The following is a 24,162-nucleotide window of genomic DNA, read 5'->3' as shown; positions in this document are numbered from 1 at the left end:
TCAGGAATAGAACTTGTGAAGTTGTTAGATCCGCTACCCAAGCCACACGGCGACGCCACAAATCTATAAATAAATGTAATTAGGTCAGGTGTTTGATTTGATTTGGTACAAGTGGTGGCACTCAATCGGTCTATCTAAAACACGCAACTCAACCAATTACCCGTTCATTCGTGATTTTCTTCGAACACGAAGAACTTGTCAGAAAATAGGCGGTGACGAACCCACGCTTCAGTTGTCCAGCGTCTGAATAAAAGATGAAGAACGTCATTAGCAAAATACCAGAGTCCTCATTGTAGATGATTTCCAACATCAGACGTTTTCCAACATCATAAGTTTGCTTATGTGATTCACACAGACAACATGTCTGCCAACCTGAGGCACGGAGACGGCTTTACCTGATCTCAGCTATGTACGACAATACTTTGGGTCAACCCGATACGGGTTACACTCAATTACACTAATGCCGTTTCCAAGAATAATGAGAGACTCAAGAATACCCGAATTTCCCGAGCTTTTTATGTCAAGAAATATCTGGTAGCGCATATAGCCGTAATTCCAGCTTATAAAGTCTGTATATGTGAAGCAATGTCCAGATGTTGATATTTTTCAAGGGTGGCGTATGTTATAAATTCAATTAACTTCATTTGTTAATTTTGTTAAATTTTTTCATGTTTAATTGTTAATGATATGATTCAACACCTTAGATGATCTTTCATGCTGGTACGCCAGCTATGCAGGGGCATTTATATTTAACGTTAATAACCACAATTCAAGTGTAGTATAATATCCCTCCATACACACTTCCCAAAACTTTCCATCTTTTTCCACAACATAAGGCTGTCGCTGTTTGTTTTATTTATTTTTTTTTTGTGATCGGTAGACTGTCGCTGTTGACAATCTACGAAGTCCTGTCAGTGAGAAGCTATCTATGAGATAATCTAAATTAGTTTACTTATGAAGTAATTGCAATCTGTGTTAATGTGTACATGTACGTGTTGATAGGTCATATTGGGTTATCTGATGTATTCATATTTAATGTATGGCGTGTAAAGTTAGTCTGCTTTGGGCATGCGTGTAAGATATGTTTTATCACATAGCCATTTTGTAGATTCAATCTTCCTACAATTGTCGTGAAAGTTGCCATACGGTGTCGATTTTTGCATGCTGCATGTTTGTTTGTCTTGTTGTGTGTCCGTTGTCATTTGAATATCGTAAGGTGACAGGATGTGGTGCGGAAGATGTTGTTACCGGGACGGACAGGGTGGGAAGGCCTTCCAAAGTTGGTTTCAAGGGCTGGTAGGAAAATGCATAGAAAGCATCCGCGAGGAGAAATCCTCAGTAAATGAATAAAACAAGGACGTAGAAAGCATAACCCGAAACATTTCACGGAGGTATGACATCTTGGATCTCTTGTTCACGCCGATAGTTGTATTTTACTGGGAAAGCAATAAAAAAGGCACACGTGCCTGTCAGTCAGGCGTTCTAACCGCCTACAATAAGGTAGACTCAACAAAACTTGAGTATTCCCCAGCCCCTTTCTATCAGAACTATTTAAAGCCCTCAGAACCTTCCAACGGGTCCCAATCTAAAGCCATGACGACAACGGATATGAATAGACAATGACATAATCTAATAAAAGCCCGGCACTGACGCAGAGGACGTCGTGACGTTTTCAGGATGCGTGCGGAGCGCACGTCAAACGGCCACTCAAAGCCAATTACGGCGTACCGCCAAAGTAGTTGAAGAAATTCTCCTGTCGGTACTTTTTGTGGCGGGAGCCGCGGGATCCTTTATTATGACCAGATAAGTCCCACACAGGGCAAAACTCGAGAGAACCCAGAATGCATGTTTTATGCAACGGTGACAAAGAAAATGTTGAAGGTTTGGCTTTCTAGTTTCTTCTTCTTTTTTTTTTTTCACGCAAAGGACGCGCATAAAAATCATACTTCTACTTCCATTAATGGTGTCGAAATTGTAATTGGATGAAGAATATTTGTAGTTTTGATGATAAAAATCCTACAAAACACGAGAGAAACCAGAATACATGTATCATACAACGGTGTCTTTGAAAGTGTTGAGGATTTGTTTCTTCACGCAAAGCATTTGTATCAAGATCATGTTTCTACTTTGAGCTCCCATGAATTGTGCCGAAATTGTAATTGGATGAAGAATATTTGCAGTTTTAAGGATAAGAATTCTACAAAACGTAGCAAAGTAAATAGCTGATAGTCTATGGGTGGGTATAGTGCACCGGTACAAAACCATTTTTTTCTCCGTCCAAAAAAACGGACCTGAAAGAAGTCAGTGGATCTGATTTTGAACCGAATAGAAAATGGAAGTTCACGTGCAAGTTTTGGTGCTTACGGACCCAAGAAAATAACAAGAGTGAAGTAGAGGAGAGTTGTTAGTTATTTTTACCAGGTTTCTTCAGTCAAACTTGGTCTAAGTCAACAGAGAGGCAGTTAGTGTTGTTAACATGAATATATGATTTTAAAACGCCTGCAGAAGTCCATTAGATTCCTTTGTAGCGAGATGGACCATTGTTTTAAGTATTGCCCATTATTAATTTTTCACAGACAATTAGCTCAGGACCTGTACCGTACCTGTAACTGAATTTTCTGTACCGGTACCCACCCCTAGAGCCCGATACCTGTGTTTCCTCACGTAGCCAGACTGTGCACTAAGCCAAGCGGCTCCCTTGCCGAGTTTACCGCCAACAACCTTTTATCCACGCCGTACTTTCCCGACACTTGAGAACGTGTGGGCGATCCCGAGTGAGCTACTTACCGTTACGCTGCTTAAAGCGCCATTAACCGTGATCGATTATAACCCATTTCAGTTCCACGTACATGTAGGTCCTTGAACTTGAAAATCGATATGTCCGTGCACTTGACCGAGTCGACCCTAGGCTAATCTAAACATTGCTGTTTATCAAGGTTTCAGACGGATGCCAACAGACTACGGCAATAGCATTCAAGATTTAGTACAATCCTTGGGGTTTGCATTTTTCTCGCGACTGCGGCCACTTCTTGTGTAGAAAAGGTTAGGTTTCTAGCCTCTTTGAGGCCGTAGGGACAGTCTGTTGCAATTTTACCTCCTCATCCCAAATCAGGTACCCATTTTCACCCCTGGGTGAAGTGAGGAAAGTTCATTATGATACAATTTTAAACTTTATAAACGTGCACAAAACTTCAGCGCTTGCCAACAAGCTTTCCAGCAATCAGTCCTTCCTCTGATCCTTTTCAAGTTGTAATGACCCAAAGCCTTTGTCACACATCTAGACCGTGAGGAAGAAAGTGTGACGTCAGCAAAGGGTCAAAGGTTCTTGGAAGTCGGTATCGGCCCCCGTCTAAGGATACAATATTGGTGGCATGTCAGGGGATTCTAGCCCAGGTCGTCTGGGCCAAACACGCAACCCTGATCTGGGGCCATTTTTGTGCAATTGCTCTTTGCAACCGTCTAGACACACATATCTAGATTTCCAGAGTCAAAGCGTGGTTAAGAAGAAGCCTAAGGGTACATTATGGTTATGATAGCTATCCCATCTAGCTACTTTATGTCTATCCCAGGAGAACTTAGAAGTCCTATCTCACGTACACTGGATTACTTTGCCAGACCCAGGAGGCTTTGGCAATGTATGTATAATTCTCTTGGCCAGACATACTAAAGGTTACAGCTATCGCTGGGTTGTTGGGTTCGTATTTTTGGAAACAATTACAAGACTGATAAAGTACGGAGATGCGAATCTTAGTAAGGAGAACTGCTCTCGCACACGACACAGACGTCCGTTCGCCCAAAGACCCTTATAGTGTCTACTAGTATTTCCATTGCTCTTTCAGTATCAGCCCTGGTATATTTAAGACGGAGGGGTTACGTGACGGCCAAGTGCTTGAGGCACCTCCTCGAACAAGGGACCCCCATTTGACGTTCCTTCCAAAAGATGGATGCAGCCCCAATCACAACCAACCAACCAACCAACCAACCAACCAACCAACCAACCAACCAACCAACCAACCAACCAACCAACCATGCAACCAACCAACCAACCAACCAACCAACCAACCAACCAACCAACCAACCAACCAACCAACCAACCAACCAACCAACCAACCAACCAACCATGCAACCAACCAACCAACCAACCAACCAACCAACCAACCAACCAACCAACCAACCAACCAACCAACCAACCAACCAACCAACCAACCAACCAACCATGCAACCAACCAACCAACCAACCATGCAACCAACCAACCAACCAACCATCCAACCAACCAACCAACCAACCAACCAACCAACCAAACAACCAACCAACAAACAAACCAACCAACCAACAAACCAACAAACCAACAAACCAACCAACCAACCAAACAAACAAACAAACAAACAAACAAACAAACAAACAACCAACAAAACAACAAAACAACCAACCAACCAACCAACCAACCAACCAACCAACCAACCAACTAACCAACCAACCAACCAAACAACCAAACAACCAAACAACCAACCAACTAACCAACCAACTAACCAACCAACCAACCAAACAACCACACAAACAACCAAACAAACAAACGAAATAAACTCCACTAAGATATAAACTCCTCGAGTGCTATCGATGTAAAAGTTTTATTATCCACAAGGCGCACAAGGAAAATGAAACGACAGCAGATGTGTTTCCCTATCCCGTTTACATCTTATCGACTCCCTAAGCGAACTGCGCATCTCTGTCCTTGTCAGGTGAATTAGAGCTTACAACTCCCCGCTGTTCCAACACCGCTCGGGTCATTACTCCTCAAGGTTAATCGAACTGTGGCGACCTTGAACGAGCCTTGGGAGTGATAGAAACTCCCTTGTGTGCAGCTATGTCCGGATATATCGACAAACGTTGTCCATGGTGAGAATATATGATTAAACAACAAATTGTCCGCAAATCCGCCTACCGGTGTACTTACCCAGAATAAGTCTATACATGTAAGCAATTGTAGAGCTGTAAAATGGAATATGCGTAAAGTTAGTAGAATCTAATGACCTTTGTGTGTGTTTGTGACTTTTGTGTGTGTGTGTGTGTGTGTGTGTGTGTGTGTGTGTGTTTGTGTGCGTCTGTTGGTCACGAAGATGATCTAAGATGACTCAAGAACAGCAGAATGGTTTGGTTTTATATTTGGTATGTTGGTAGGTTGTGACAAAAACTAGAAGCGATTATTTATCTAGATTTTAGGTCAACTCATGGGATGCTTTGGTACTACAGCGGAAATACCGTTTTGAGTCTCTTGTATTGTAATGCTTTTTGCGGCAGCTAGGTTTAGTGCTCTCTAGATCTAGCGTACTCTTTGGAACTGCAGGGGCGTTTTAATCGCAAACTTTGAAACAGAATACATGTACAGTTACCCTTAATTGTCACGTTTTAAATGTTATGATATAATTTTGAATAATTTGATATGACATTTGGACCTTGTTTTCATCTATCGGTGCATCTATCAGCTCAAGGTCAATCAACATTCAAATGTCATATCATATTATGACCTTGAGCTGAAAGATGCACCGATAGATGAAAACAAGGTCCGATCCGTGACCATGAACCAAAATGGTAGAACGGAAAATTTCCCATGTTGACAAGGACGAAGGAAGAAAAAAAAACTGATATCGGTTCTTCCATGTCATTGGTGGGTTTGACTTGAGTAAAGTGATTAAATCAATACAGCCGATGATGCGGTCAGAGCCAGACCCGATCATCATTGAACTTCAACAAGGGTCGACCAAGGTCACGCGAAGGTTACATTTCTAAATGTGACCGTTAATCTGACCTATAATTTGTTTCTAGTGTAACGTTACATGTAACGTTGGTTACTCTCATTTCAATCAATGTTTAGGACATAAGGTCTGATTTTGTTATGGAACACTTTTTGTCCGATAATCGAAGTGTAGTATTCCTTTGTCGGACCGAACTTCCTAACCGGAAAAACAGGCGTCCACTTTTGATGCTCAGTCTAACATTTTTTGGCGGCAATGAACAATGATAAATATTATTGTAATTAGCGCTGGAAACGGGAAAATTAATCCGTAACCACAAAAAATAGCGGGTAAAATGACCAGCTGGGCCTTTGGTTATGTAGAGGTGGTCACAAGTACAGGTTTGACTGTAGTTCTGATTCTTTTATTTTAGTTTCATTATGGCTGATACTACTGCATACAAACATAGCAACGATTCTTTTGTTTTGCCGGAAGCACTCAGTACAACTATCTATATCAGGTTACGTAACACACTCTATCTACATCGCACATCATAGCTTTTAACGCGATAGTTTAGTGCCATCGATTTCTTAAGAGTTGACTTATCTTAACCGCCATCTTGGCCACAACCCTTGGGCCGCCGTTTAGTCTACATTCACTGTCTCCGGCATGCAGCTTTCAGTTTGAACACAAAGACCTAAATATGTCATCAAAGTCGTTTATTCTTGCGGCTTTTCTTAGAACTATTACATGAACGGACAACATTATCAGTGAATTAGGATTCAAAAAGCGATTATTTTGAAAGTTAATATATGAAGCTTAAAGGGATTTATTGGATAGATAGTGAAGTCAGGAAACGTAAGAAAAAATTAGTTTAGGCATGTCGATCATATGCCAAATGTGATTTGTATCAATCTGTTCATACTTTAAATGTAAATTACATTACGATAAATAATTCACATATTTGACTATTTCACATCTCATACTACATGTATAAGGAGCCTCCCGTGCGTTATCTTATGGTAAAAGAGGGAAAAGAAGGAAACAGGTATTTTTGTCTGTAATCCATCAAAACCCACATTACTTTCACACAGTAGTTCTCGATAAATTCACAGTTTTCAGTTCATTGCAGTTTTTAGATTCCGTAATATTCATGCACATTTCAGCCTTCGTCAAATGTGCATATTTCTGTTTGGAATTGTAGGGCACTTACAAGAGAAAATTCGAATATATCTTTGTACAGAACGAAAAATATATATGTTAACGTAAATCCAGTCACCGGAAAAGACGAGTCAGTTTCTCAGAATCAGACGACTTTTACCACGCATCATGACGTCATCATGCCTGCGCTTGCGCAGTCCTGAGCATCCCTCAGCTACGTGCCCTTGTCCTTGACTCAGACATCGAGTCAAGTGGTGAATGTACTACACGGTTTTAATGGTCCGGAAAAAATTGGGTTGGCGCCAATAACACCTTGCGAGCGACCTAGGCGTTGACTCATTGTTTTGACGACGTCACCACAATGATGGGTGTTTTTTGTCTCTACCAGACAAGGTTTTCTGCCATAAAGCAGTTACTCAAGCAACTGGATACGGTTTTGGAATATCCATTTGCTTGAGTAACTGCTTTTTGGCATATCTTTAATATTACCTGGATGTCTAATCTTCATTGACGTCTGGATGTCTAATCTTTCTGCTTTCAGAACTCCTTGACCAGACTAACGCGGCTAGTACACCTTTCTCCGTGGGGAGATATCCGTTATCTTACCGGAAACAAGAGAATTTATGGATATCATGGACGGCGTTTTCAAATCGCAATACTTCCAAAATACAGCAGTTTGAAACCACAGTCTGTCAGTTTTTGAAAATAACGGACAGATACAGAGAGTACCCGCGGATAAAAGTCAGACATCGAGTCACGTGGTGAATGTACTTCAAGGTTTATGGTGTGGAAAAAATGGAGTTCGCGCCAATGGCACCTTGCGCACGACGTAGGCGCTCAGTAATTGTTTTGACGTCACGACGTAAGGCGGTTTGATGACAGTGATGATTGTTTTCAGTCTCTAACAGACTAACACTAGTTCTTTATCCGTGGGGTAACCCATATGCCTTGGAAACAGAGTATTTATGGCTATCATGGACGGAGTTTTCAAATTGCAATATTTCCAAAATATTCCAGTTTGAAATCACTGTCTGTCGGATTGATTTCCTGTTTTTAAAAACAACGGACGTCACTGAGGTTACCCGCGGAAAAAAGTGAATTTGTGTTTTCTACGCTCAGGCTATGGGGGAATTATTTGGACTTGCCAAACACAAGTTACCTAGGCCTTTCCAGCATTTCAAACACAAGTTTAGAGGTGTTTTATAGACTTGCGGTTTGTAGTAATGAGTTCGTTTGTCTAAAGCCGAAGTTTCTTTTTTGGGAAGGCAGGCAAACACTCTCAATGACTGCTGGTGTTTTTCCTGCTTCCTGAAGAACCGGGGAATTTGGCATTCCACCACATTAGTATCCGTTTTCGGTTGTGCTTTTGCAAGTTATGGCATGATATATTTGCTCCATTTGCAGCTGATTTGTACCACTTACAGTATGTGCAAACCGCTTTTTTTTTTTGAAATGGACAAAATTGATGCACACAAGGATGTTATCGTCCTTATATTTGAATCATCCGTCCACTGTCCATGGTGGAAACACACTACAAACAAACAGTTGTATGGGTCACTACCAAAAGTCTCTTCAAAAGTGAAGCAGCGTCGACTATGCCTTGCGGGTCATGTAGCTCGTGGCAATGAACCAGCTGGAAGACTCTTGCTGTGGTCCCCCGACGCGAAGAGAAGGGTTGGCCGCCCAAGCACAACTCTTAAGAAACTCATTGAGGTCGAAACAGGGCTGGAAGGGCAAGAGCTACTCTCTGCGATGAAGGACAAGCAGTTCTGGAGGACTAACTTCGTCTGCTCCTCCTCACACGAGGATGAACGATGATGATGATATTTGAATCATCATGACCTAACTTGAATTTAAAACAGCATGCAGAAAAGATGACAAAACTGTTTATCACTTAGAAAGTTTATTGACACAAACGTTCATCCTTGCCTTCACAGCTTACACAAGCTCCAGCAACAGATGGAAGAGAAGAACAGCAGTATCAAAGCATTCATACCAATTTCATGAAATTCTCATGAATCTTACTTAAACATATTTTGAGAAAACATATGAAATGCTTTCACCTAAGGGTTAGTCAGTTTTCATAAAATTTGTTTGAATTTCATTACAATCTGCACGTCTCAAGTCTAATTCTATAAAATTCATACAGATTTCACAAAATGCGTATCAACACTTTGGCACTACTGAACAATTAGGTGGGATCTAACAAAGACATCAGATAATGTCACAGTCATCAAGATATGGAAAATATCTTTCCCAAATAGTACATCTGAATCTGTATTATCTAAGCCAACTGATTAATTGCTCTCCTTGTACGAGAAGACCCAAACAACTGTGGTATGTGTAGGTTTGAACTGATGCAGACGGTCTTCCATCAATGCGTTTTTACCGTGGTGCGGCTTGGTGCAAGGAAACCAACTTTCTTATACTTAACTTCGTAAACATAGAATGACATTTCATACATTTCTGGTAGCTTAGTAGAGAATTTCCAATGTTATACACTTTGCAAAGTATGGCGCTTTCTTTTAACAGTTACTGTAACGTTACAATGGTCTACCACCATGCAATGCTCTGCAAAGGCAATTTTTTTGACACAGGAGTCAAATCTGTAAAAATACTGTTTTGTGACCTGATTGGTCTTGACAATATTTTTTTGATACATAGAACATGGTTCTGGCCAATCAGAAGGGCTGTTACAGCAGACTGGGTTAAGATCACCATGGAAACTGATGAACAAATATAAGCAATAGCCAATTAAGTACTACATAATTATCATGTGACCTGTCGCCATAGATACAGTAAGTCACAAACTAAGTACACAATTTCTATACCAATACAATGTACACTACCTAAATCAACAGCAAATACAACTAAATATACATATCTGGATATCATTAATATCATCCACACTATCCTAGTATACATCATTAGAATAATTACTACATAGATGACAGATACAGCAATGAAGGTATGTCAAAACGTGCAAGATTACAAAATTCAATATATTCCACCACATTGGACAAAAATATGCACCATTTCTAACAACCCTCCTCCCATTAGTTATAATCACAGTACCAAACAGTTATTGCGACCACAGATTAGGAATTTTGTGACAGTAAAACAAGTAGTGCTATTCACTTCTGCAGAGGTTTTGACTGCTGTAAAGTCTCCATCATATGACCAATTTACAAAACATCTATTAAACGTTACATTGGAACAAGACTTGTTGAACATGTACGTCAGTGTATGATATCGGCATCACACTGAACGCAGGAGTATAGTCATACCCTTTCCTTATGCCATACTACTTGCCAATCAATGGCCCTTGTGTATTGGCCTGCAATCTACCCTTCTTGCTGTGCTGGCAAGCCATCAGCAGCCAATCACATTACTGCCTGTGGAAACTCTTGCTACTGATTGGCTGGCAACCAGCAATTCAAATAGAAGGGCAGAAAACAGGACAGTAATTTAGGCTTGCTGCTTAAAATGTACAAGACCTGAGCCTGGCATGAGAAGACGCTTAAGAAACATCGACTTCTCATCTTTACACAGAAAATTTAAATCTTTGTTAAATTACAAAACAACACATCTCTGGTGCTACAAGTTCCTGATAAAAAACACTACAAGGAAGGTCTGTAGAGTAGCTACACAGTTGCCATGGCAACAAGAAGCAACGACAAGCTGTCATGAAAACCTTGCGTCTTGTAGCAGTTTTCTCAAATCCTGTAGAGTTAGTCTTTTTTTCCTTCACAACAATTCCACAAACATGGCTGTTGACATATACGACAGTCAATGAGCACTGGTCACCAATCAAAAAACAACTATCATCAGTATCTTTCTTTGTCCTGATACAAAGACCTTGTTAAACATGAATACATCAAAGACATCTGTGGAAAAATACTTTTTTTCTTCACTTTTTGTTCTTTTTTCTCTTGGTAGGGCTCTGCGGCTGCCGGTGAAGACAAACAGCTGGCATGACAAGGTTATCTGAACTTAATTACATCACTCTATCCAACCAATCAGTGCAGAGCATTTTACCAGATGGTCTTCTACAATTGCAACAGTGCACAGTTATAATTTTTTAAGAGTTCAAACATTTATGTTCAGAATGAGCATTCTACATGCCGATTTATGTATCTCTGTAGTTTTGTTACATTCACTGGAATATCTTTTTTTTTGCTATCATGTTTTACTAAAGATAGTAGCTCATTGAACAAGTTGCTCATTTTCTTTGAAAGGCAGGTATAGAAGTTGTAGATACAGATCACTGTATAATGTTTAAATACTAATAAAAGTGAAATGGAAGTGGTAATGTTTCTTTGCATGTGCAAAAAGTTTGCGTTGATAGTGAAAATGGCAAACTTAGAAACACAGATAATATTTCAACCGTTAGTATCACAGTGCAACTATTCTGAGCAATTAAAGTACCATCCCTCAAGGCTTCTTCTAGAATAATACTTTATTTTTTGTTCGGTTCATTTCACGGTTTACTTACGGTTTCACTTTCATTGGAAAAATTGCAAAAATAGAGACGTACCTATATGATAGGTACGTGCAAGTCAATGCATTTTTAAATGTTATTTATTAAGTATTGGATGCCTACCACTGATACTATAGCAACCTACACCGACATCCCCCCTAACGTATGTCCCTATGTAATTACATGTATAAGCCTACCATTTCAAGCACTTCTGGCTTATTATACAACAGCGCCGCCCCCTATCTGAGAAGTAGTAAACTGCAACTATCTTCTGTGTTTTATTCCCAACATTTCTACTGTATTTCCATGAGAAATTGCTTCTGCTAGAGCTTAGAGTAGCATTTTTGTATAGGAGCCATTTGTGTCTGACATCAGAAAACCATTCTTGTATTTGTTACATCAAGACAACTGTTATATTTCTATTAAATTCTGAAGCTAACATTTCTGTGTTGCCACTTTTTTTTTACAACATTCCAAGTCCTTTTACTGTCAATAACATCTTCATGTACTAGTAACTTATATTATTGTCCTACAATGTATTGTCTTAGAATTCCTAGACTTTTACACTCAGTTACAGTTTTGCATAGCAAAAACTGTGCTATTTTCAACACTGTCTTATTATTTCTGACACTCTATTCATTTCTTACTGTCAATCTATAGATTTTGCCAATTGCAAAATGCGTAAGTTCCGGAGGTCATAGGCTGACATTAAAGTAGAGGTCAGCTGCTCATAGGTCAAAGTTGAAATGTCAAAGTGCGAAAAATCTTGATTACAAAGATGAGCATTATGATACAGCTTTGACTTCCTGAAGTACTCCTAAAAGTCTTCATTTAAAGATATTGAAAGTTTACTGTAAGTCTACTTAATTAACCATTTCCAAACTACTGTGTTTTTACAACTTGAAGTAATGAACAGGGTAAAAAACCCCTGAAGAATTCGCAAAAGACATAAACTCCTGATTATGTAAACCTATCTTATTATATGCTTATTTTATGTACATGCAATGTTGTATTAATTACAGTGGTGGTTTCTCTTGTGTAAGTGCCTTGCACAACATGTGTTCTTTTTCTTGCCTGGTTTTACCATATTTTTTTGCTTCAACTCAACAAATCGAGTTTAGAGATGAGTTTAATGGGGCGAAACATTTTATCTTATAATTTATATACCGGATGATTTTATTCCGTTCATGAATGCACACCCACTTAACTTTAAAGCAGAATTTACCATAAAAATCATGGATCAGAATAATGGGAAACCAACATTTTACATGTAGTTTTTGAATGAGGATATACAGAGATATCAGTGTATAACACCATTCTCCTCAGTAACGCCTCCCCCGAACCAAAATGGTATAGTCCAAGAACACATACACTGTGTTGTAACTTGGACTATACCACTTGTGTATAGGGGGTGTTAAGGTTAAGAAGCGTCGGCTACAAACGTGGGAAAGCTTGCAGGTTGACGACAGCCTAGTGCTTCTTGCCGCCACGGTTGCGCGTGCGGGGGCCGCCATTTTCCGCCTTGTTGGCGCGGGGGGTGAGGCTCACGTCAGTGTCACCGCCCTCATCCGAGGACGCCTCGCTACCCCTTTTCTTGGCGGCTGGAACCAAGTACAGAAAAGGGAAAAGTAAAGCAACAATCCTCATTCAAGGTGAAACATAATTGTTTTTCATACAGCTAACAGTACTATGTGGCTTTACCAAATGAGGTCAACTTATCTTTTCAAAATATATATTGGGTTCTTTTTCCTGATGTCTAGTTCTCTTTCTTTCAAGGGACACCCCTTCTAGAGAATAATTGCCTAAACACTAACCTAAACATACTTGTTAATGACTTATCTTGGTACACAGAACTATGGTAAACCAGTAGGGCTGGAGACCATTATGCCACGCTTTAGTATAATTATAAACATCTGTGGCACTATCAATGATGTCTTATCATCGCCATGTTGGTGTCCTATTAGCATTGCATTGTCATCAACGTTACAACAATATGTCTGAGTATTTGCTAAAATGATTGGAAATCTATAGCAGGAAGATCATTGTACTCTGTACTGTTCATATGCACAATCAGATGTGAACACAATCTATAGCAAAGATTCCTTACTATCTAAACTATGTCTTCACCACCTTTACATATCTATTCATTGTTATTTGTTTGTTGTTATTGGTATACAAACTGCTGTTCAACAAGATCTCCTCAGTGTCACTGACAAAAGGTAGTGGTTTCTACCTAAAATGTCCGACTGTTTCCAAAATCATGTCCAGTTGCTTGAGTAACTGCTATATGACGTATGTTTCTTACCTTGCAGCTTGGCCTCTCTCCTCTCCTTCTGTCGCTGCTTGGCCTTCTGCTTGGCCGCCGTGGCCTCCCGGTACCGCCGCAGCTGGAAGTTCAGGAAGTTCCACATCATCCACACCTGCAGCAGGGAGATGGCTGCCAGGCAGTTGATCCTGGAATCAAGAAATCATGACATCGCTGAATAATCATGACATCACTGAATAATCATGACATCATGACACATCATCCACACCTGCAGCAGGGAGATGGCTGCCAGGCAGTTGATCCTGGAATCAAGAAATCATGACATCACTGAATAATCATGACATCACTGAATAATCATGACATCATGACACATCCACACCGGCAGCAGGGAGATGGCTGCCAGGCAGTTGATCCTGGAATCAAAATCATGACATCACTGATTAATCATGACATCATCAAACATCGTCCACACCTGCAGCAGGGAGATTGCTGCCAGGCAGTTGATCCTGGAATCAAAATCATGACATCACTGATTAATCATGACATCATGACACATCATCCACACCTGCAGTTGGGAGATGGCTGCCAGGCAGTTGATCCTGGAATCAAGAAATCATGACATCACTGATTAATCATGACATCAGGACATATCATCCACACCTGCAGCAGGGAGATGGCTGCCAGGCAGTTGATCCTGGAATCAAGAAATCATGACATCAACGATTAATCATGACATCATGACACATCATCCACACCTGCAGCAGGGAGATGGCTGCCAGGCAGTTGATCCTGGAATCAAAATCACTGATTAATCATGAAATAGCTGATTAATCATTACATGACTGATTAATCCTGACAACACTGATTTATCATGACACCTGTATACAAAATCCCAGGGAGATGGCAACTAGACACTAGATCTAAAGGTAAAAGCTACACTTCAAGGATTATGATTTTGGTACAAGTTTATGATCAATAAATGTTGTTAGGTTACAAGTACAACAATTCATTATCCATGCAAACAGAAAAAATACTGTTCCCTCTGTTTCCTGTTGTCTAATTGTTACAAATGCTGAGTTTACCTTATAAGGAAAGTGTTGAAGTTGCCGGTGGCGAGGTCGAAGGTCTGGTTTTCTGCGCGCCCCAGTCCAAACCAGAAGGTGAGCACGGCCAGCGTCACAGTCAGGAAACGGGCGATCACGAACAGCACGGCCCAGATGGAGAAACTGCCAGGAATATCAACACACTTTCAAAGTATTGTATTTTCTGATATCTCTCAATAAGACCTTCTTTAATGGCATGATATCAAAGTTGAAGGCCCCGGAGACATAAACAAAACATATCTGGACATGTGTCAAGCATGGTACACACAAGAACTGTTTACTAGTTAGGGGGCTTTACCTTTGACCTTGCACATGTGCAGTTCCAACTGTGAAACAGCTTATAAATGTTTCCACAGCTTATAAAGCTTCCACACCCTTACAAGCTTTGGAGTAATAGTCTATGCAAAAACAGTTACTGATTGAAAATGTGAGGGCCAAACGTTTAAGGGAAAAAAAGGCCAGAATATTCTACTGTGGGAAACTACCAGAGAAGGGAACTGGAACCAGAATAGGATGGATTCTAGGCTGTATGTAATCTGTTCCTTACCCAGTTTTAGCAAAGTCCATTTTCTCGCTGTAGTACAGCATGCGGGACACGTGGAACAGAGCCTCCATGAAGTAGTGGATGACCATGCAGCACAGGCCAACACGGGTCAGGCTGGCAGGGAGGGGGACAAACATGTTAATGATGTAAGGCTACAACAAGTAAATCTTATGGATGGCATCCTCTACAGGCTGCATATATAGTGGGACAAGGCCTAGGAAAAAATTGTTGTGTTTCCTGTTTCAGTCCTGAAAAAAATAGCGTCGGTCGGTAGGTGTTATCTTTTTTTTCCTTTAATTTTTTTTCAGGCTGGCCAAAACTCTATTGATACATATTACAATACACAGTTGAACAACGTGAATTGAATCGCATAAGGACACGTATCTTTTAAAGTTTCAATGTCAAACTTTAACTTTGTGCATGATAGATACATTTATTCTTCATTAGATAGAACAAGCAGTGTTTTTACTTCAATAGGAAGCAGGTTAAATAAAAATTCTAAATGGAAGCTATGTGACTCCACTGCCCACCCCCAAAAAAAGTCTAGGGTCGGCAGGTTTTTCTAGGTTAGGTAGGGAAACAGGAAACATTTTCAAAATAGATACCATGAATGTTGCAACAAGAATCAAAGGGACAAAACATCACAGCCAACAAGTCATTCATTCCTGTATTCAAGACATGTATACATGTATAGTTAAAGGGATTTGAGGATCAGCAAAAAGGTGCAGTACTCACTTGAGAGCATAGGTGGCGCCGATGAAGACAAGGTACAGGGAGGCATACTGCACCCGGGCAGGCATCTCATCCTGGAGATAAGGGTAGAATGTACGAACATCAAAAAATGAGAAGCAAGTATTTCCAGTAAATGGCACAACAGTTACTGAGGTATGTAGGTACATACGTAACTTTTATTTTGGTATTGAGTTATTGAAAGAAGGAAGAAGGTAGAAAAGTACAAAGGAATGAGGAGGGAAGTAAAGAAATAAAGGAAGGAAAGAGGGAAGAAAGAAAGTGAAAGGAAAGGAATGAAGGAGTGAATGCAAGACGGAAGAGAGGAAAAGGAGGGGGGAGGGAGGAAGGAGAAATAAGAATAGACTAGCAATCCTTAAAAATGACAATAATTTGAATTAAAGAAAAGTGTGGTAAACAGAACGAAAAAAAATTTAGTATGGAGGGTAAAAGGACAGGAAAAAAGTTTGAAGGAAGTAACCATGAGAAGGATGAAATCAAAGTCTATCTTTTCTTCCAAGGATACAACCGGGTACTAAAACATGTCTGAAGAAACCCTGACCTTCTTGACTTTCTGGAAGTAGAGTTCTGGGAAGCAGTGGACCCAGTATGCCAGCTGGCAGATGTAGAAGAACTTGGTTTGGAACAGCATGTCAGTGTGGGGGTAACCCTCCCACAGCTGGGCGATGTTGGTGATGTAGTTCTCCTGATAAAACAAATGAATCATTTGATGATTATTTCTAAGTTTGTATATCAGCCACATGTCACTCTGTTATTTGATTCCTTGTTTATTTTCATGTAATTATGTCTTGTGTTCAATAGACAGGTTGTTTTAGTTGACTTATAACCTTATTTGATTACTTCTAAGTTTGTATACCAGCTACACGTCACTTTGTTATTTGATTTCTTGTTGTTTTATTTCATGTTGTTATCATTATCTCTTGACTTTGTTATTTAGCATTTTGTAGTCCTGTATGTTTGTCCTTATTTTGTTTATGTACATGAGGAGAAGACCTCGATAAGCAGGGTCTGCTTTCCGTCTCATCCTCTTTAAAGAAATGCGAATTAAAAAAAAAAAAGTCACATACCAGGGGGCCCAAACTTGACCTTTATTTTGCAAAGACCTACATGTACCTACATACCAAATATCAACACAATCTATCCAGCATTCTTAAGTTATGCTGACTATAACTATCCAGAAACAAAAACAAGCAAGCAAACACACACACACACAAGCACACAGACACCAAAAACTATAACTCCATTTTTCATGAATGCAATTTCAGGGGTTTCTCCCATTTCTTGTATAGCTGAAGCTCATAAATTATGTAAACAAGACTTTTATCAACATAACGTGTCCATTTGACAATGGAGAAATGTAAATTCCATCTAAGAGTTCAGAAAACTTTAAAAAACAAGATGCTGACTAAAACATTTACCAAACTCTTCAAATTTACTGTATATTACTGTCTTCAAAAGTGCAGTTTCCTTAAAAATGTTAGAAAAGCAAAAAATTGAGACTATTATTAGTATTAGTATAATTGCTTGTTTGCACAAGACAAGACGTGTACTTCACGCATTTCCTTTGTATCTGTCTATGCATAGAAAATAGAGTAACATGTTTTCTAATCAAACTTCAGGCCTGCCAAGTATCAACAGTAGCAAACCACAAACCTCGAAGATGATGTTGGCCCCCCAGATGACCGAGGCCACGTAGAAGATGACCAGCTGGCCGGACTCGTTGAACTTGCTGTGCTTGACCTTGGAGAGGTGCAGACGTCGGTTCACCTTCTACAGAACACGAGAGGGAAAACAAGGTTTAAACACAAATAGGAAACATCATTATCTTTTGATAGTGCTGAGTACAGCCTTCTTCTACTTATCAGATCTGTGCTGTGTCCCCTCTTCCTAAATACTAGTACAGTGACTAGCATCAACACTTATTCTGACTGTCCATTACAATTAGCAGTTGAACCAATGAGAGGACAACAATTAGCAGTTGAACCAATGAGAGTGCGGCTGCATGTCCCTGGAACAGTGTTTCCGCCAGACCTCAGCCGAGAGGCCGTCCACTTGGGAACGGAGTGCCGCGAAAACCGCGAAAATTAAATTTAATTGTAAAACCGCGAAAATTAAATTTAATTGTAAAGCCGCGAAAATTAAATCTAATTGTAAAAACGCGAAAATTAAATTTAATTGTTGCAAGGAAAAACAAAACAACTACAAGTACAAGGAAGTTTTCATAAGTGTTGCGTACGGTGTGCTGCGCCGAACCCGGCACTAGACTTGTAAAAAGTTTCGGTTCAAGTCCGGTTAAAACCGGAACGGCAGGAACACTTCTTGGACTTGGAAAAAAATAGAACTTGTATATATTCTCTTTTATGTTGCAGTATACTTGTAGATCATCTAAAACCTTCCAAAGATTGAGAAAGTTGCGTTGAGAAATGACGAAAAACATCATGCAGATAACTAGCGGTAATGGCGGCGAAAATATCGTAAACTCTCGCAAATTCTCACAAAAAAATCTCGCGAGAACTGTGACGTCAGGGGCAGCTAACTACTGTAATTCTTGAAATTCTCGCGTCTGGAAATTATAGCGTTTTGGGGAAAATGGAGTAACTCGCGTCACTTAATTTTAGCGTTGTGAAGGAGCCGCTAAATTTTCAGTCGGATGTGTGAAAAAATAGCATGAATATCACCAAAACCCTCGATAGTTTACATGCCTAAAGTCCGAAAAATACATGACTAGAAATAACATACACGCCGGCGCTGCGTGTGGTTCTGAATAATAAACAACTTCCATACCGACGCGGTGATTTCAAAACGCGCTTGACGGCCGCCGACTCTGGCCGGCCGGCGGCCCGCTAAATTTTGACGGACATAGCCGACCTAACGATGACAACAGCCCACTTGATACTGCTGTCGTGAATAAGGAAGCTGAGAAAGCCATACAGGCGGCGAACAGCGAGAAAAAACGTAGCGGGAACCACCACCATACTCCGGAAGCAGGACCAAGATTGCGAAATTTGGTAGCGAAAACTTGTGAGGGACGTCAGCGAATCTCGAATCGGCCACGCATTCGATCAAAAAGACGTTTCTGGAAGAAGTCGCCCGCCATGGAACGAACAAGATCGCAAACTTTTCACACAAAAAACATCGCCAGACTTGAAGGTTGCCGACCTCGATGCGGCGGCGCAGAAATAATTTTGTGAGAACCATGCATGCGGCGCAGGGTCGGCGCCATTTTGAAAGTTGATTGTTGTTGTTTGTACGCTTGGGTGGCGGCGGATTCTTGTAATGAGGGTTTGATTCCGAATTGTTCGTAGCTCACAAAAAAACACGCCTTACATATTGCGCTTTGACGCTATGAATTTGACTGTATTTCTGCCTAGAAATTCGTAGATTTACACCAAATATTCCGTAGTGGCTTTGTATTTTTTTCTGCGACGCCATTTTTGCTGTTGTTGTCTGCACGCTAAGATGACGCGGACATTTTCTAAGTCTTGTGTAACATCGTAGCACAACGTGAACTTCGTAACTGTTTTGTATATTTTATGGACAAACTTCTAAATCGTAGCGTAGAATAATATTGATAAATACGATTGTGTAAATATGCAGCTCAGTTCGTAACGAATTTGTGTTGTTTGCGTCAGCATGCTTTCACTGCATTTTGTAAAAGAAATGACGACAAACTTTCCATTTAAATATATGTTTTATTTCTTGAAGAACGACGAACTTCTTGTTCCTGTGTGAATTACTAGTGTAATGTGTGCACGTTTTTGTAAAGGATAAGAGTTATATCGTGACCGTATATAACAAAACCAGAAATCGGTGCCGCGACATTAGAGGGAGGGGGGCGGTGGTGAATTCGCGTAATGAAAAAGTCGCGTAATGAAAATTTAGCGCTCGACTAGTGGGCGCTAAAAACGCTAAAATTAAGTTACCGCAATAAAATCAAGAATTACAGTATCTGATTGGCTTAGGATAAACAACAACTCAGACCGCCATTTTGTAGCATATTTTGCCGTAATTTGCCCCGAAAATTTCTGCCGTTTTTAAAGATTTTGCGGGCTCAAAACTCATATCAAAAGGAAGCAAAGGTATACTTGTTGTTTTTACGCCGAACACCTCTTATGTGAACGTTTTATTCTTCCGCCGATCGCGAACTTGAAGGTCGGGGATTCCCCATGCCGAGCACATGTTTGTGCGTGTTTTGTTCTTACAGGATTATCTATTTTCTATCCTTTTTTATGAGCAGTAAAAAAAACATAGAAATTGTGACCCACGTCCAGGATGTACTCTTGCACGACAGCATGCAGCACGATAGCGATGAGCAAGTAGAAGAAGACACTGCAGAAGTCCTTGCGACCGTTGGTGTAGTAGGTCACCTCGGTGGGCGGCTCTGTGTCTGTGTGGGAAGAGGGGTGGGAGGGGGGTCAATTTAAGGTCTTGTACAGGATACTGTATACTGTAAATGCATTTAAGTTCGCGGGGATTTAATTTCGCGGTAGCGGGAAAAAGGACTTTTCGTGGTGGTTTTCAGTTTGCGGTAGCACCATGCACTGTAGTCTCTTATTGCCTTAAAAAATGTTTGTGGTGGTCTTAAGTTCCCGGTGAAGCGACCACCACAAAAAATGCAAACATTAAACCACCGCAAAAGTTTCTGCATTTACAGTATCTTAAAAGTTTAAGTGATTTTAGTTTTCGCTTTTTTCATAGTCACATTTCCACAAATACACAACAACTATGTTTTTTATGTACTATATGCAGATTTCTTTTAACTTAGAACAACAAAATATGCTTATCTTATACAGTGAGTCAATCTCATTCAAAGCTTTTTTTTCAAAAGGCTATAACTGTTATCTGTCATAAGAAATTTTGCATAAATCCTACATTATAAAATCCAAGAAAAAAAATCACATATACATAACTGTACAAGCAAATAATGATAAAGATAAGTTACTGTCGGGAGACTATTGACTACAAAACAGACTTCTGTTAACACATTGAAACCTTTTGTATGGTTGTAATGCATTATGATAATCTAGTAATCATTCAGCCTTTAATATCATTATCAGTATATCATCCCATCATTGTTAACTTATCAAAATGATTTACTCAAAACTCACCATTGAAGACCTCAGTGTGGTTATGCTGCATGGTGATGAACAGGGATGCAGTCTGCTGTGTCACCTGGAACAATAAATTTAACATTCTGTCATCATCCTGACTGTAGTGTTTGCTTTACAAAATATACAAATATTGGAACATACAGTAACAGGTGCTTTGTTCTCATCACCTTAAGTGTATTGCACTGTGGATTTGCTGGAGCATGATTCTTCTAAAGGATTTCAAAAGGACTTCCAGACATCAAAATGAAACCTTTTCTGAGTGACACTTTCCAGCAATTGATTTTTCTCCAGGCACAACATGCCTCAAGTTGTGGCACAAACCCATCACATGGCAATATGGATCACACTCTGTGGATGGGGGTTCGCATGACATTTCAATATGTCACAGCCTATACCATGATTTCTAGTCACATCTGGGTCTATTTCATCTAATCAGAGGTTCCAATTAAAAACCCACACAATGTACACATGAATACCTTTTACGCATTGTCAGCATAGCAACAAATGATACCTAAAATATTATTTCCAGTACTTCACACATGCAATTAATTGTTTTCCATAGTCCTGTATCTTCATAATAGTCTCTACTCTCCCTGCCAAAGGACTATAATTTCATTTTGCCTGCGAGACATATGCGTATAATAATATCTCTATACTGAATAATTCCATTTGAATAGATTTGATTTAGATTCAAAGGCTAAGCATCCCCTTTGAAGATCAGATTTTAATATCTTTAGGATTGCTTTTGACTCATAGGTTATCATGACTACAAATGTATCTCTCTTCAACATCTGATTGTAACAACTTTAAGATTGTCCACTGATGGGAAAGACAGATACACGGCCTAAGGGTGATCCGATTATGTCAGTTCTTTTACCATATTAGGAGATGTAACGAAAGAAAGGACTTGTTTTTTTTTCCTTTGAGGAAGTAGATATGATGTTAACAAGGCTGACTGAAACAGTAGACTTCTAATAAACAAAAATAACCTAAAAATTAGGTACCACCACATAAATATTAAATGATTTAGATCAATAAATCAAAATGGACTGGAGAAAAATATATAATCTTGTCACTAAAACTGGTTATTCAATTTCAATTTGCCTCCTCCATGTAGAAATAAATATACATGTACATGATTATGATTCATGAATAAACTATAGATATCCATTGATTATAATCATAACAAGATAAACATACATTAGGTGTATGCGGACAAACACGTTAGGCATTAAGTACACATACAGTCACGTGGGGTGCTGGCTACTTATGGTAATTACTTATTACTGAGCATAATCAGCAATGCAAATTGATTGGAAGTTTGTTGTTATGGGTATTATGTTTCTTACAAATAAAAATCAGTTTGTAGTAGAACACAAACATGTGTATCATATTTCTTCCAGTACAAAAATATTGGAATGAAACAGAGAGGAAGCATACATACTTTCCAAATACATGTTTCAAAAACAAAAACTCTTCCTTCTCCTATCTTACCTTGTAACCTGGTATTTCCCACACATACAAGGAAAATAAAACTTTCTGACTGAAATTGGAACTTTCTAAATTATTTCTTGTTTCAACCAAATTACAAATTTCTTTATGCATATTGTATTCTTTTTTTATTTCTTCCCATCAGTGATACAGTCTACAGTTGTTGAAAAAATTCTTTTTCTTTTCTTGTTACTTAAAAATACACACAAATTATAAAAGGTAATAACAATGTTACATGAATAACTAAATTATCATTCCATTTTCCAAAAATTCTTCAAATCCTGGTACTGGTAATCACCAAATTTTCTCAAACATTCTGAATTATGTCACAAATTAAGGTCTATAATTTAGTATAAAGGATATGTCATTACCATAATTATGAAAAGTTGTCAAAATTATTCAAACTACAACTCTGTGTTTCTTCCTAGATCTAACCAATGGTTGACACTTCTCAAAGTCAAAGAGAAAATTATACTAAAAATGACGGCTCTAAATAAATACTACTGTGAGTACTTCTAGGAAGGCCCCATCAACCATATGCCATATTTGGAAGATATGCAAAATTAGGCATCAGTTTAGAAAACGGTAACAAATCAGATCTTTTCTGTCGTGTATATCAGAAGGAATTTGTTTCTGTAGATGAATTGAAACATATATCAGATTCAGGCTAGTCTGTAGCTATCAGTATAACTACCTTGGGGATCCGATATGTAGAGTTGTCACATACACTACTCAGCATACGTGGCACTTGCACGGATTTTTGTGTTCAGTGTGCAAAACTAAAAGTCTTAAATTGTACTCTCTTTTAAATCCTCTACAAAACCTTCAACAACAATGCAAAAAGAGAACATCAGCAACTAATTACACCAAGAAAAATATTGATGATTCTACTAATTTTCTTCTCCATATGGATATGATAACGCCACATAAAAATGTGATACTAGACTAGAGGAAGGGAAACCGGGGTTATGGCGTCTTGGGTTGCAGTTGAGAAACACATCGCGTTTTCAGTTTTCTTGCAATTTATACAGATTGTGTTGCCTAAAAGGAGGGTTATTGTGATCTATGGTGGCAAGAAATGCAGGGAAGAGAAAATAAATGGCGTTTTCTTATCTTCAAGGCTGGAACGAGTGCCCCATATGGAAGTAGGCAGGTAGTGGGAAGGGGGAGGGTGGGTGTACACCTTACCTGAAACATCAGGCCCACCACCATGAACATGGCGACGCAAGACACGATGTCCGCATGATTCTGGATGACGAACTCGTGGCTGAAGACGCTAGGGCTCTTGGTGCTGCCGACTTTTCTCCGCATCCCCATCTTGAAGGCGTTTTCTCCACAGCTTCTTCACAAACCCACTCCTTCGCGGTGCCACGAAACTCGAAGAGGCCGAAATTTATCCACAGATGCATGAAATGAGATAAGACGATTGGTTGAAAAGGTCGTGACGTCAGAAAATAGTCAGTTTTGATTGGTTAGATGTCTGTAGCCTCACTGCTGATTGGTTAGATTGGTATAACAGTCGG

The 24,162-nt window shown here is 39.5% G+C and overlaps 1 protein-coding gene across 2 annotated transcripts; it reads right to left on the bottom strand.

Moving 5' to 3' along the window:
• Positions 1-8,780: 8,780 nt before the first annotated feature.
• On the bottom strand, positions 8,781-24,055 carry LOC118404847 (translocating chain-associated membrane protein 1-like). 2 transcript variants are annotated; one of them, XM_035804228.1, is made up of 10 exons: positions 23,828-24,053; positions 21,146-21,209; positions 20,303-20,424; positions 17,691-17,807; positions 16,579-16,722; positions 16,023-16,093; positions 15,291-15,401; positions 14,723-14,866; positions 13,680-13,828; positions 8,781-12,975 (listed from the first exon to the last, which is right to left on the bottom strand). In XM_035804228.1, the coding sequence occupies exons 1-10, from the start codon at positions 23,954-23,956 to the stop codon at positions 12,845-12,847; spliced, it is 1,182 nt and encodes a 393-aa protein (XP_035660121.1). In that variant the 5' UTR covers positions 23,957-24,053; the 3' UTR covers positions 8,781-12,844. The 2 variants fall into 2 exon arrangements, with proteins under 2 accessions (XP_035660121.1, XP_035660122.1); XM_035804229.1 differs by lacking the exons at positions 8,781-12,975; positions 13,680-13,828 and adding an exon at positions 14,342-14,429 and having other exon boundaries at positions 23,828-24,055.
• Between the last annotated feature and the right edge of the window lie 107 nt (positions 24,056-24,162).

The sequence above is a fragment of the Branchiostoma floridae genome, chromosome 17 (genome assembly GCF_000003815.2).
Source record: "Branchiostoma floridae strain S238N-H82 chromosome 17, Bfl_VNyyK, whole genome shotgun sequence".
NCBI lineage: Eukaryota > Metazoa > Chordata > Leptocardii > Amphioxiformes > Branchiostomatidae > Branchiostoma > Branchiostoma floridae.
This window is presented reverse-complemented; position numbering and strand designations above follow the sequence as displayed.

Coding starts and splice junctions, on each gene's coding strand:
- LOC118404847 (XM_035804228.1), bottom strand. CDS start 23,956: ATGGGGATGCGGAGAAAAGTCGGCAGCACCAAGAGCCCTAGCGTCTTC. Junction 17,808..20,302: donor TGCAAGAGTACATCCTGGAC/GTGGGTCACAAT, acceptor CGTGTTCTGTAG/AAGGTGAACCGACGTCTGCA. Junction 12,976..13,679: donor GAGAGAGGCCAAGCTGCAAG/GTAAGAAACATA, acceptor ACTTGGTTCCAG/CCGCCAAGAAAAGGGGTAGC.